The 13,146-nt window shown below is 58.9% G+C and overlaps 2 protein-coding genes and 1 long non-coding RNA gene across 5 annotated transcripts; 2 read left to right on the plus strand and 1 right to left on the minus strand.

Annotated features, from left to right (window-relative positions):
- Window positions 1–1,401: 1,401 nt before the first annotated feature.
- On the minus strand, window positions 1,402–7,269 carry LOC136389614 (uncharacterized). Its single transcript, XR_010748327.1, has 3 exons — window positions 7,233–7,269; window positions 3,223–3,321; window positions 1,402–1,509 (listed from the first exon to the last, which is right to left on the minus strand). It is a non-coding gene; the product is annotated as an uncharacterized lncRNA (long non-coding RNA).
- LTA (lymphotoxin alpha) lies at window positions 6,518–8,502 on the plus strand. 2 transcript variants are annotated; one of them, XM_066361452.1, is made up of 4 exons: window positions 6,518–6,543; window positions 7,377–7,453; window positions 7,544–7,643; window positions 7,886–8,502. In XM_066361452.1, exons 2-4 carry the CDS (start codon window positions 7,385–7,387, stop codon window positions 8,296–8,298), a joined length of 582 nt encoding a protein of 193 aa, XP_066217549.1. In that variant the 5' UTR covers window positions 6,518–6,543; window positions 7,377–7,384; the 3' UTR covers window positions 8,299–8,502. The 2 variants fall into 2 exon arrangements, with proteins under 2 accessions (XP_066217549.1, XP_066217548.1); XM_066361451.1 differs by lacking the exon at window positions 6,518–6,543 and adding an exon at window positions 6,951–7,076.
- A 1,708-nt stretch (window positions 8,503–10,210) lies between these two features.
- Window positions 10,211–12,413, plus strand: TNF (tumor necrosis factor). 2 transcript variants are annotated; one of them, XM_066361449.1, is made up of 4 exons: window positions 10,211–10,538; window positions 11,102–11,138; window positions 11,344–11,391; window positions 11,726–12,413. In XM_066361449.1, the coding sequence occupies exons 1-4, from the start codon at window positions 10,353–10,355 to the stop codon at window positions 12,145–12,147; spliced, it is 693 nt and encodes a 230-aa protein (XP_066217546.1). In that variant the 5' UTR covers window positions 10,211–10,352; the 3' UTR covers window positions 12,148–12,413. The 2 variants fall into 2 exon arrangements, with proteins under 2 accessions (XP_066217546.1, XP_066217547.1); XM_066361450.1 differs by having other exon boundaries at window positions 11,105–11,138.
- Window positions 12,414–13,146: the final 733 nt, after the last annotated feature.

Consider the following 13,146-nt stretch of genomic DNA (forward strand, 5'->3'; position numbering starts at 1 on the left):
GGACCACCTGGGTGGCGGTTTCCTGCCAGCGGGTGGGCGCTCTGGAGGGCAGTCCGGGGTGGGGGCATGGATGGATTTGGGCACCCCTCCTCTCCCAGTGGAGGTTGAAGTTCTGAAGGGACAGGATTTCCAAAGAGGCGAGGAGAGGAGCCCCGAGGAGGACCCAGGGAGGGAAGAGGCTGGGGGAGCCGGAGAAGTAGGGCGGGGGCGGGGCGTGCCAGGCAGAGGCCGCCTCTGGCGCTTCCGAGAGGTCAAGGAGGTGAGGGTTGAAATGATCCTTGAGGTTCAGGAACTAGAATGATTACGAATTTCAAGAAAATGATTTCCACTTAGCAGAGGGGCCCAGCACCTCTTGTCAGAGGCTGAGGAGTGAGTGGGAGGGGTGAGGAAAGGAAGGCGGTGGGTACGAAGTCACAGAATGGTGAGTGAGGAGGAAACGAAGAGGCATCTCCAGTTCAACCCACGAATCACACAGCCGAGGAAAATGTTACTGGTTCCCGAAAAAGTTGTTAGGTGAGGGGGTGATTAGCCTCTTGACATATCACACAGAAAAGGAAGGTGAGAGATAGAGCGGACATTTGAGGGAGAAAGAGAGTCAGGGAAGGGTTCTTTTCTTTTTTTCTTTTTTTAAATGAGAGAAGGGGAGATAGAAACACAGACTCCCGCATATACCCCAACCGGGATCCACCCGGCCACCCTCGTCTGGGGCCGATGCTCAAATCTACCGAGCTATCTTCAGCACCTGGGGTCGACACCCAAAGCAATTGAGCCACTGGCTGCAGGAGAGGAAGAGGGAGAGAAGGGGGAGAGGGAGGGGGAGAGGAGCAGACGGGCGCTTCTGTGTGCCCTTACCGGGGCTCCAACCCACAACTTCCACATGCCAGGCCCATGCTCTATCCACTGAGCAACCGGCCAGGGCCAGGCTGGGTTTTTATTTTCAAGAAAAAAAAATACTTGAATACGTAAAATGAAGGGAAGGGGCATGAAGAGAGAAAGATGCTGAAAACATAAGAAAGGGGAGAAAGAATACAGTAAAGACAGAGGAGGTGGGAGACAGAGTACAAAGGATCAGCCTAGGACAGGAGAAAGCAACTTCTCTCAGTCAAGAAGAAAGCAAAGACCAAGCAAAATAAAAGGGAAAAGAAAGAGGTCAGGAGCTCTACCCTGGATGGCCCTCGGCTCAGGAAAATAGATGACACCAACCGAGAGTGAAGAGGCGGGGCGGGGTGCGTGAGAGGCGTGGAGTCTGCAAAGAAGGCTAAGAAACACGGGGGGGCGGGGGGGGGGGAGGCTCTCTGACACCAGGCGGTCAGGACCAGTCACAGACCGCAGGTAGTGCGCTGACCCCTGCAGTGTTTGGCAGCCGAGGAGAAAGACTCAAGAACGAGATCATTAGGTTTACCCGAATCAAGTTCTCCAAGGTCGTCCTGGTAGAACATCGGGGAGGTGATTGCAAAGCTGCAGCACCGAGAGGCCGGCGTGTAAGACTCATCTTTGCGGTTTTGGAATCTGGAAAGATGGTGGTCGGGATGAGATACGGACAGAAACGGAGCTAGATGTGCTAGTTGTCAAGAGCATGACAGCCTGACCAGGTGGTGGCACAGTGGATAGAGCACTGACCTGGGATGCTGAGGGCCCAGGCTCAAAACCCTGAGGTTGCCGGCTTGAGTGCGGGCTTATCCGGCTTGAGTGCGGGCTCATCCGGCCTGAGCACGAGGTTGCCAGCTTGAACTAGGGGTCACTGGCTCAGCATGAGTCACACTCCCCCCTCCCCCCATCAAGGCACATATGAGAAGTAATCCATGAACAACTAAAGTGACGCAACTATGAATTGATGCTTCTCATCTGTCTCCCTTCCTCTCTCTCTCTTTCTCTCTCAGAAAAAAAAAAAAAAAAAGCGTGACAGATATGTTGGTGAAGACTAGTGTACCGACAGGAAGAGCATGGCCAGTGCAAAAGGGCTGGGCTTCGAGAGGAAGAGGATGTCAGCAGCGGTGCGGGGGGAGAGGGAGAGCAGGGGCCTCTCCCGGCCCCCTGCCCTTAGCGATGCAAGTGGAAGGAAGAGCAGGCTCCATCAAAGACAGAAGGAGCGTCGTCAGGACGAATCCAGGTTTCCAAGTGTACTTTCAAAATTGAAATAGAGGCTTCAACTAGAAAGAGAGCTCCACAGAAGATTGTGGAGTGGGTGGGCCGTCTCACCAGGGAAGGTTCAACCCCAGGGAGAGCTCAGAAGACAAAGTCTAGATGGTTTTGCCTCTGGAGTCGGGAGGTTGCTGGTTCTGGCTAAAAATGGAAGATGAGGGGAAACAAATACCTTGAAGGGGTCTTGGCATGGGGGGCTGGGGGGGACGCACGAGATCGAGTGTCTCTTCCGGTTCCGTGGCCCTAAACCCCTACGTACTTCGTGCTGACAGCCCCCAAGAGGTGGAGGCTTACCAGGTCCAAAGCTGAGCATTTTGGTTCTCCCGCCCCATCGGAACCTGCCTCTCGGCCGGTCTCCGCACCTTCGCCCCCACCCCGGCCATCTCTCCGGTCCACCCTCCAGTCCCGTCAGTTCTAACCCCTGAACGATATCCCAGATTATCTAGTTGTCACCATCCGTCTTCGTGGCCGCCACCTTCTTCTCTCCCAGATCAGGGCAATGGTCTCCTCCCTACTGTCTGGGCTCTCAGGGTGGCCTCCTACAAGCCCGTCTGAACAGGGGACCACAGTGCTCTTTACACCCGTGCACCCCGTCACCTCTGCCTCACACCCCTCCTTCTCTCTCTCTCTCTCTCTCTCTCTCTCTCTGTCCCTCCATCTCTCTTTCTGTCTCTCCATCCCTCTGTGCCTCTCCATCTCTCTCTCACACACACACATGCCCACACACGGACATCCTCCAGAGCTTCCCATGGTTGAATAAAACCTGCCGCCCCCCCCGCCTGGCCTTGTGTGACCCGGGCCCTGCTCTCCCCTCTGACCGCCTCTGCCACCCTCTGCCATGCCATACTGGCTCCTTTCTGCCCCTCCACACCCCGAGCTGGTGCCCACCCTCTGGCCTTCACAGAAGCTAGCCCCCTGTGCCTGGATTGCTTTCCCTGCAAATCTCCGGCCGGTCACTCTGGCCTTCTGGGTCTCAGCGTAAACGCCACTCATTCAGAGAGGCCTTTCCTGGCCTCGGGGTCTGAGCAGTCCCTGCCACCCTTGCCACACCCCGTCTTACTTCCTCCCAGCGCCTCTCACCGGTGGCTCTCTTCTCTGGTGGATTTCTCTTCCATCTTGCCTCCGGGAGGGCTGGGGTCCCCGCGGACTGGCTTGCCACCGCACCCCAGCACACAATGCCTGCCCAGGAAAGACAGTGTGGGCAGGGAGGGATGAAGAATGGGGGAAAGCTCAGCGTCTGGTCTGTGGCTCAGTCTGGGCTTATCTTTAGAGTCAGGGTGCACTGTAGGGTTAGGGCATAGCAAACAGTTGGTTTCAAGATTAGCTCTAGAGACAAGTTTGGGTTAGTTTTAGACGATAAGCTTGTTTAGGACCTCATTCATTGGGACGTGTCTAGATTTGACGGGAAGGTTGAGTTTGAGCTGTGATTTGGGTTGAGGTTAAATTGGGGGTTCGGGTCAAGGTCGGTATGAGATCCCAGTTTTGATCTTGAGGCTCCGTGTGGGGTGGAGCTCGTGTCACTCCAGCCACACTGAGAGCGTCAGAGATTTCGCTGGTCTCCCCACAGAGACCACTGTGGAGACTGCATCTCCCTCAGTTTTGGGGCACAAGACTCCAGCCACTAGCGCTCCCACTCAGGGAAAGCCCCAAACCAACTGCTGGCCACCCCAAGAAAGAAACCGAATTTCACACAACCTCTGAAACTGAGATTGAAACCAAGATTGGCCCGTCTCAAGGAGCGCCCTGCAGCACAGCGCCAACTTCCGTGACCCTCAGCGCCGGCCCGGGCTCTCGCCCTTCCTCCTCTCTGTCTCTCAGGTCTGCCCACCGCTGCCCACCTTCCCCTTTCTGTCCGTTGGAGCCTCCGTCTTTCTCTCTGACCTCGTTCCTCCCTTTCTGGTTCTCACTGTTCACCTGCCACGCCCTTCGACGTTGTTAGAGAGCTGAGAGGGTTCTGAGCACCAGCCCTACCACTGATAGGCAGAAACCCACAACAGGGAGAGAACCCCCCCCCCCAGAGAGGGAGGGATATGGAGAAAGGAAAGGGTCAGGGACCAAGAGAGAGACCCACAGAAGAGACACAAGAAACAGTGAGGTTAACAATGAGAAGCCGAGATGCAGACCAAGGTGTCTAACTCTAAAGGATTCATCTGTGACCCCTCCCCCAGCCCCCTCCCCCAACTCCCATACCCCAACCCACTGTCCACATAGCTGCCAGACTCTTCTTTCTCTTTCTCTTTCTTTTCTTTTCTTTCTTTCTTTCTTTTTTTTTTTTTTTTTTTTTTAATTTTTTATTTATTCATTTTAGAGAAGAGAGGGAGAGACAGAGAGAGAGAGAAGAGAGACAGAGAGAGATGAGGGGTGGAGCTGTAAGCATCAACTCCCATATGTGCCTTGACCAGGCAAGCCCAGTGTTTCGAACCGGCAACCTCAGCATTTCCAAGTGGACGCTTTATCCACTGCACCACCACAGGTCAGGCTCTTTCTTTCTTTCTATTTATTCATGTTGAGAGAGAGAGAGAGAGAGAGAGAGAGAGAGAGAGAGAGAGAAGGAGCAGGAAGCATCAACTCCTGTGCCTTGACCAGGCAAGCCGGGGGTTTTGAACCGGTGACCTCAGTGTTCCAGGTTGAGGCTTTATCCACTGCGCCACCACAAGTCAGGCCAGACTGCTCTTTCTCATACAGCAGTCTGGTAGGGCCCTCTCTCACTTAAAATTCTTGGTGACTCCCCAACACCTTTAGAACGAAATGTAAACTTCTTTTCATGGTTTCAAGCGGTCAGGATGCGCTCTCACGGCAGCCTCCCAAGCTGGCCGCCGCCCCTTCCGTCTGTCTGCACCCGGCTGTATGGCTCAGCGCGCTCCGTCCCTGTAGTTCCGGTCCCTCCCATGCTGTTCCATGCTGTTCCCTCTGTCTGGCATACTCCCCACCATCCTCTTTGGCTCAACACCTGGTGCCTGAACCGCCTCTGCCCGAGTTCGACGGCTTGTCTGTGGGCTGCCGTGAGCCCAACGGGCACGAAACTTATCAGACCTTATTGGAATTTTCTGATAACTTCCGTCGCCCACACCGGTCTTTGAGGTCCCAGAGGTCAGGAGACTGGCTGCCTTTCCTGTCGGTGTTCTCAAGGTCAGGTCCAAGGCGCTCGATAAGCGTTAGCGGAGCCGAGAGAGAGCTTAAGGAGATGGAATGGGAACGAAAAGAAATCACCGCAAGTCTAGTAACACGCACCAGGCGAAGCCGCAGGGCTTCAGGCCGGGGAGGAAAGCCAACCAGCCCGCATGCTGCCTGCATGTGACTCGTGAGCCACAGGACAGCAGGAGCCCCTCAGTGGCCTCGTGCCTAGGACAGGGGGGCGCTGTCGCTGTTGGGGACGGATTCAGCCTCCGTCACCGCGCCCTCAGCATCAGCCCCTCCAACACTCTCCCAGATGAAAGCAGGACCCCCGGAGTCAGGGTGATCCTTGTTCCGTCAGTCTCGTGAAACACCAATAGAAAAACAAACAAACCCTGCTTTCTTTTTAAAACCCCTGAAACTTGAGAACTCAGGGGCGCAACTGGCTCCCGTCCAAGAAGATTCACCCCGATGTGCGTCACACTGGCCAAAACCTAGAAGCAAGCCGAAGGCCCCCTCAACGGAGGGCCGGCTGCATGAGGGAGAGCGCCGTGGCCCCGCAGAGGTCACGGGGCGACGAGAAAGCCGCTACCTCCCGGCGGCGCCCGCACGCACAGCGCCCGCCCGCCCACGGGGAAGAGGCCAAACGCAGAGGAGCGTGTGCTGTGTGGTTTCGTTTATCTGAGGTTCAACAGCAGGAAGAGCGAATCTATGGTGATCGAGGTCAGAAAGCGGTTATCTCTGGAGGGGTATTCACTGGGAGGGAGCGTGAAAGAAACTTCTGGGCACCCGAAAATATGTGGAACTGGGTGGTGGCTTCACGGCTCTACACGGAGGACGGAGGGAGAAGTCCACCAGGCTGTCCTCTGGGAAGGGGAGCTCCTCGCCACACCTCAGTCACGTCAGGAAAATGGGGGGGGGGAATCCTTAACAGTTTCAAAACACTGAACGGGCTCTACAGACGCAGCTTCAGGCCAGTGGCCCAGCGGCCACCCTCCCCGCTCCTGGAAGGTGTTTGTCTGGGGCTGTGCACACCTGCTGTGTTGGGGGGGGGTGAGGTGGAGGGCACCCTTCAGGACTGAGACGCAGCCCGTCACGTGACTGCGCCATCTTCTCTGGGTGGGGGGACCGTGCAGCTGTCTCTCTCCCGAGGCGCCTGTGCAGAGGGCTCCACGAGTATTTTCACCGGGACAACGGGCGTATAACCAGGATGTCCCAGGCAAGGGGCACACGGTGGCTCTGCGTGTGAACCCTGACAGACAGACCACCCAGGATGTACACATACTGGTTGGTACAAGTGTGACTTGGGCCATTTGGGACGAGGACAAGGGGGTACTGGAGCAGGAAATGGGCACAGAGAGAAGCCTGCCATCAGCCAAGAAGGCCGAGGTGTTAGATGTGACAGCTTTTCGGGGAACCCGGCCTCCAGCCCGCACCCCAGCTGCTCGCCCTCTGGCTCCCCCGAATTTCCTGTCCTTCCCTGGAACTCCTAGGCCTGACCCTACTACTCCCTGACCCCACCGCCTTTCCCAGAACTCAGTCTCTGAGCCCCGGGCCTGCGGTTCCCTCACAGGCCTCAGCCTTTCCTGCCTTCAGCTGAAAAGGCAGCATCTTCTAAGCCCTGGGGGCTTCCCCGGCCCCAGCCCTGGCCTAGAACCCGCCTGCCACTGCCGCTTCCTCTATAAAGGGACCGAGGGGCCCCCCGCACAGCAGGTGACACTCTCCCACCCCGGCTCCTTGGGCTGCCCCGTGGCCGACTCTGGCGGGCCCCTCCTGCACCTGCTGCCCGGGCCAGGCCCCTCCTGCAGCTCCGGGCCTCGGTGGGTTAGCTTCTGGCTTGTTCTCTCTCTCTCTCTCTCTCTCTCTGACTCCCCACCTGTGGTCTCTCTCTCTCTCTGTCACGGTTCTCTGTCACGGTTCTCTGTTTCTGCCGTTCCCTTCCCGTTTCTGTCTGTCTTTCTGTCCCCGCTGCTCACCTTGGAGTTTCCCTGCCTGCACGTCGGCCCCTTGTCTGTGTGTCACCGCGCCTCTGGTGGTGGCTGTCGCCCTCCCGCCCGCGGAGGAGACCCATCTTCCGCCGGGCGCCCCGCCCCGCCCCATCACTGTCTCTCTCCCTGCAGGTTCTCCCATGACACCCCCTGAACACCTGCGCCTCCTCCTTGTAGGGCTGCTGCTGGCCCGGCTGCCTTGGGCCCAGGTGAGGCCGCAGGAGGAGGGGCTGGGGCGTAGGGGTGGGGGCCCTGCAGCACCTCGCGCCCTGAGCTTCCCCATCTCTGTTCTCCCGTAGGGGCTCCCGGATGTCAGCCACTCAGCTGCACCGACTGCCCCACAGCACCCCCAGAAGCACTGGGCACAAGGCACCCTCAAACCGGCCGCTCACCTTGTTGGTAAACACCCTCCTGCCTCCCGGGCTCTGCCCCGCCCCCTTCAGGGCCCCAAGCAGCTCTGGGCCCCACTTCTCCCCAACTTTCCCCATCCACCCCACCCCCAAAAAACAGAGGCTCCCACTCCCTTCCGTCCTCCCAGCCCCCCACCCAGGAGCTCAGTCCAGCACCTGCTTCCTCTAGGGCTGAGAACTCTGACCCCCCAGGCCCTTGACCGCCACCCCCACCCCTGCGGCTCTCCCCAGGAGACCCCAGCAGCCAGAAGGCGCTGCGCTGGAGAGCGAACGCGGACCGCGCCTTCCTCCGCCACGGCTTCTCGCTGAGCAACAATTCGCTCCTGGTCCCCACCAGCGGCCTCTACTTCGTCTACTCCCAGGTGGTGTTCTCCGGGCAGGGCTGTTTCCCCCGGGCGGCCCCCGCCCCTCTCTACCTGGCCCACGAGGTCCAGCTCTTCTCCCCCCAGTACCGCGTCCACGTGTCCCTGCTCAGCGCGCAGAAGTCCGTGTGCGCGGGGCCACAGGGAGCGTGGGTGCGCTCCGTGTACCAGGGAGCCGTGTTCCTGCTCACCCGGGGAGACCAGCTGTCCACGCACACGGACGGCGTCGACCACCTGCTCCTCAGCCCCAGTAGTGTCTTCTTTGGAGCCTTCGCTCTGTAGCAAAATCCAGAAAGAAAGAAAAAAAAAATTGGTCTCGAGGCCTCCTCCCCGCCTTGCCTCCACCCTGACCGTTTCAAGGGGCGGGACGGACGCCTCTCCGTGGACCGTTCGGCCATCTCCCCATCTCGGGTCTGCTCACACGTCACCTGCAGCCTCCAAACAAGGAGCTCTCGCACCCCAGGGTCCGCACCTCCCTGAACCACCCAGACGGACGGACGGACGCTCGCCTGAGGCTTTCCTGCGGCCCCGAGAGTTTGTCTGCCCTGTGCTGCCGGCCTGGGGGGCCTGGACGTGGACGGGAGCTGGGGGAGCTGTCTGGAGGCAGGGACGGGGGGTATTTATGAAGAGGAAAAAATTAAGTTATTTATTTATAGAGGACGGAGAGGAGGGCATCATAGAGGGACATCAGGAGAGACAGAGACGGCTGGGCCCAGGAGAGGAAGCTGAGAGGCACGGCCGGAGGGTGACCGGGAGAGAACCAGTGGGCTGAGGGCCGCCACTTGACTGGACACCTCGCGAGGGGCTATCTGTACCCTCGCCGGAGTCCAATAAACCTTTTTTTTTTCTCTGGAATGCTGTCCGCCCGTGTCTGTCTGTCTGGAGAACAGGGAGAGTTTCTCAGGTCTCCCTAAGGAGTGGAGGGAAGACAGAGGCCCCAGATGGGATAGGAGCTGGGGGCACACAGAGAACCAGGGGCCCGAGGGGCTCCGCAGGGGAACCAAAGGACAGGCCGAGGAGACAGGACCACGCAGGTTCAAGGTCTGGAGGGGTGGCGGTCAGGGGGCCCCAGCACACCCGGCCAGCTAGAGAGAGGCTGTGAGGGACGGGAGTAACCGGAAGCCTCCGGAGAGAAGGGGCCACACTAACGGGTCTTCAGGACTGTGGGGACGGAGCGTGGGGCTCCCTTACACCTGAAGGCCTCGAGGAGTAAGGAACCCCCCCAAGGCGAGGGGGCTTGGAAACACGGGGGACATTGGAGGGGAGATGGTGACGCCCAGGGGCTCAGAGGACTGGGGCTGTCTCCAGGAATCTGCGGGGAGCAGGAGGAATTCTTTGGGGGGATACACGGCCACACACAGAGGTCCTGAGGGGTGAGGACTTCATGCAGAAATCAGGGCGTTGGGGCTCCTTTGGAAGCCAAGAGTGAAACCAGCACTCTGTCCCCGGTCAGAATGAAAGGAGAAGGCCTGGCTTGGTGGAGTGTGTGAATTTCCAGGGTTGCCTTCCTCTCTCTGGGGCTGTCCCAGGCTTGTCCCTGCTGCCCGCCCCCCCACCCCCTCCCCAACATCAAACTCCCCCCCCCCAGGGACTCAAACACATATCTCAGGACCTGGCACAACTTCCCCCTGCCCCATTTTCTCTCCATCAAGGTCTCAGCTTTCTGAAGACCCCTCCCATGGCCAGTTCTGCCCCCCACCCCCCGTGTGAGTCCTTTCTGGACATCAGAGGGAACCAGGCCATGGCCCTGGTCTCCAAAAGGAACGGAGATCCTGGAAATTGGGGGAGCAGAAGGGAACTGTGTGGTTCAGCCTTCAAGGTCCTGCACTCACAACAGTACCTGGCCCAGCAAGTCCCCCCCCAAACCCGTGCCCACCCTCAGAATCCAAGCAGGGGCTGGTGGCAAGTATCCCTGATGCCTTCCTTGGGTGTCCCCAACTTTCCAAACCCCCGCCCCCGCAATGGAGAAGAAACCGAGACAGAAGGTGGAGGCCCACGACCGCTTCCTCCAGATGAGCTCATGGGTTTCTCCACCAAGGAAGTTTTCCGCTGGGTGCTGGTTGAGCGAGAGCCTCTCCCCGCCCTCTTCTCCCCCGGGTATAAAGGCAGCTGTCTGCGAGCCAGCCAGCAGAAGTTCTCTCAGCGAGGACACCAGGGGACAGGCCAGGAGAGAGAGAGAGAGAGAGAGAGAGCAGCGACTCCAGACGCCTGTGGAAAGAATCTCTCAGGTGGCACAGCCCCCAGAGGAGCCTCCAGCCAACGCTCTCCCTCTGACACACCTGGCCCAGGGCTGCACCGTCTCCCCGCTGGACCCGAGCCCCTCTGGAAAAGACACCATGAGCACTGAAAGCATGATCCGGGACGTGGAGCTGGCGGAGGAGGGGCTCCCCAAGCAGGCGGGGGGCCCTCAGGGCCCCCAACGGTGCCTGTGTCTCAGCCTCTTCTCCTTCCTCCTGGTGGCGGGAGCCACGGCCGTCTTCTGCCTGCTGCACTTTGGGGTGATCGGCCCCCAGAAGGAAGAGGTGAGTGCTGGGCCAGCCTCGGCTCCTTCTCTCGCCCAGAGAGGAATGGGGGAGAAAGAGGGCGAGCGCAATGGGGGGGGGGGGACAAGTGGGGAAAGACAGGGAAGCAGAAGGAAGAAGGGGAGAGAGGTCAAGGAAGAGAGAAGGGTGGAGAGAGAGAGGACGTGTGCCCTGGAAGGTGCTCACGGAGGAGGGGATGCACGAATGAATGAGCAGGCGGATGCACAGAGAGAGAGAGAGACAGAGAGAGAGAGAGAGAGGTGTAGAGAGGGGTGAGGGGCGGCTGGAGAGGTGGGGAGAAAGCGAGGGAATGAGTAGAGATTGTGGAATAAAGAGATATGGGAGTTATGGAAGAGGGAGGAGAGACATGGGAAGATAAAGAGGGGCTGTCGGGGAAGGCACCCGGCAGAAGCTTATTGGATGGATGGATGGATGGATGGATGGATGGATGGAGAGAGAGCAGGAGGCACAACGGGAAGAGGGTGCACACGAGCCGGACCAGCCGCCGGCTGTTTCTCCTCGGGGTGACTCACTTTGATGCTAATCCTCCTCCTTCTCCCCAGCAGTTCTCCCTGAGCCTCCCGCTGCCCCAGACCCTCCGTAAGTGTCCACAGAGCCCCCCTCTTCTACCGCTGGCTTTGGGTGGAGTTAACTGGGCTTAGTCCTGGGATGGTAGCCGTGGGGGGGGGGGGATTTATTTAGACTTGAAAGTCGGGGGGATGAGGAGCGGAGGTCAAAGGAGCAGGATATTTTGGGGGGAAGCTTAAGGGTCTCACTTTTTTTTCTCTCCTCTTTCTTTCCTCAGGGTTATCTTCTCGAACCCCAAGTGACAAACCCGTCGCCCATGTTGTGGGTAAGCGTTCCGGAGATGGGTCTGGGGGGAGGAAGAGGCAGGCGGGCTGATGAGGGATAGAATTTGGGGGCTGGACCCCCAGATGGAAGGTAGACAGTGTGAGAAGGACTCCCTGAACTCAAGGGGCTGGGAGGAGAAACACCATGGGCCCCGTGGGGTACACTTAGAACCTCATGGCCAGAAGGGACAGGGGAAGACAGACAGAGGGGACAGGAAGAGGATGTGGGGGGCGGGGGTGGAGTGGGCAGAACTTGAGGGCCAGGATGTGCCGTGTGGAAGTGGTGGGGTCCCACTGACTCACCCCCCCTCCCTCCCCCTCTCCGTGTCCCTCCAGCAAACCAGCACACAGTGGGGAAGCTGCAGTGGCTGAACCGGGTTGCCAACGCTCTCCTGGCCAACGGCGTGGAGCTGTCGGACAACCAGCTGGTGGTGCCCGTGGACGGGCTGTACCTCATCTACTCCCAGGTCCTCTTCAAGGGCCAGGGCTGCCCTGCCACCCACCTGCTCCTGACCCACACCATCAGCCGCTTTGCCGTCTCCTACCAGAACAAGGTCAACCTGCTCTCGGCCATCAAGAGCCCCTGCCAGAGGGAGACCCCGGAGGGCTCGGAGGCCAAGCCCTGGTACGAGCCCATCTACCTGGGAGGGGTCTTCCAGCTGGAGAAGGGCGACCGCCTCAGCGCCGAGATCAACCTGCCCAGCTACCTCGACTTCGCCGAGTCCGGGCAGGTCTACTTCGGGATCATCGCCCTGTGAGGGACAGCAGGGCGTCCAGCTCCGTCCGCCTCGACGCCCTTCCCCTCCGCTTCTCCGGACCTCTCCGTCCCCTTCTGCTTCACCAGACAGGGGGCGCGGGGCTCAGTCGGGGCCGGGCCGCAAGCTCAGAACTTCAAACAACACTTACAGAGACCGAGGATGCCCCGCTGAGTGGCCGGAAGGGGGGGGCGCTGGCCACTACCGACATTCCAAACCGAGGGCTTCCGGCATGCCCTGGGTGGGGGGAGGGCCGAAGGTTTGGGCCCCTCAATGCGGCCTGGGACACCTCGAGAGTGGGGGAGGGGGGCTGGGGAACCTTGAGTTCCGGCCAGAACACTTCAGGACATGCCTACACATTGGCATGACTGGACACATTGGCACGACTGGACCGCAGGCCTCTCTCTCTTTCTGCCGATGTTTCCAGACCCTTCCCTGAGATGGAAGCCCAGCTTCTCCCCCCCCCCCCAGGGGGCCAGCTCCTCGCTATTTATGTTTGCACTTGCGATTATTTATTATTTATTTATTATTTATTTATTTACCGATGAAAGTATTTATTAGTCAGGAGGTCGGATGTCCTGGGAGACCCCTGGCCTGGGGCTGCCTTGGGGCTCAGACATGTTTTCTGTGAAAACAGAGCTGAAGGCCAAGCTGTTCCCACCTGGCCTCCGGGCCTCTGTGCCTCCTTTTGCTTATGTTTTTGTTTTTTTAAAAAAATATTTATTTGATCAAGTTGTCTTACATATTTGATTTGGTGACTTGACTGTCGCTACATCGCTGAACCTCTGCTCCCCAGGGGAGCTGTGTCTGTAACCGCCCTACTGGCGAGAAATAAAGTGTGCTTAGAAAAGAAACATCGTCTCTTTCTGGGAATTCACTCTGCGTCAGGGGTCAGGGGGTGGGGGGCGGCTCCCTACAGTCCCTGCTCCAGGGGGCTGACGATGCCTGGACCCTGTCCTCACGCTGATGCCTGGACCCTGTCCTCACGCTGATGCCTGGACC

The sequence above is a fragment of the Saccopteryx leptura genome, chromosome 1 (assembly GCF_036850995.1).
Source record: "Saccopteryx leptura isolate mSacLep1 chromosome 1, mSacLep1_pri_phased_curated, whole genome shotgun sequence".
In the NCBI taxonomy this organism is placed as follows: Eukaryota; Metazoa; Chordata; class Mammalia; order Chiroptera; family Emballonuridae; genus Saccopteryx; species Saccopteryx leptura.

Coding starts and splice junctions, on each gene's coding strand:
- TNF (XM_066361449.1), top strand. CDS start 10,353: ATGAGCACTGAAAGCATGATCCGGGACGTGGAGCTGGCGGAGGAGGGG. Junction 10,539..11,101: donor TCGGCCCCCAGAAGGAAGAG/GTGAGTGCTGGG, acceptor CCTTCTCCCCAG/CAGTTCTCCCTGAGCCTCCC. Junction 11,392..11,725: donor ACCCGTCGCCCATGTTGTGG/GTAAGCGTTCCG, acceptor GTGTCCCTCCAG/CAAACCAGCACACAGTGGGG.
- LTA (XM_066361452.1), top strand. CDS start 7,385: ATGACACCCCCTGAACACCTGCGCCTCCTCCTTGTAGGGCTGCTGCTG. Junction 7,454..7,543: donor CCCGGCTGCCTTGGGCCCAG/GTGAGGCCGCAG, acceptor GTTCTCCCGTAG/GGGCTCCCGGATGTCAGCCA. Junction 7,644..7,885: donor ACCGGCCGCTCACCTTGTTG/GTAAACACCCTC, acceptor GGCTCTCCCCAG/GAGACCCCAGCAGCCAGAAG.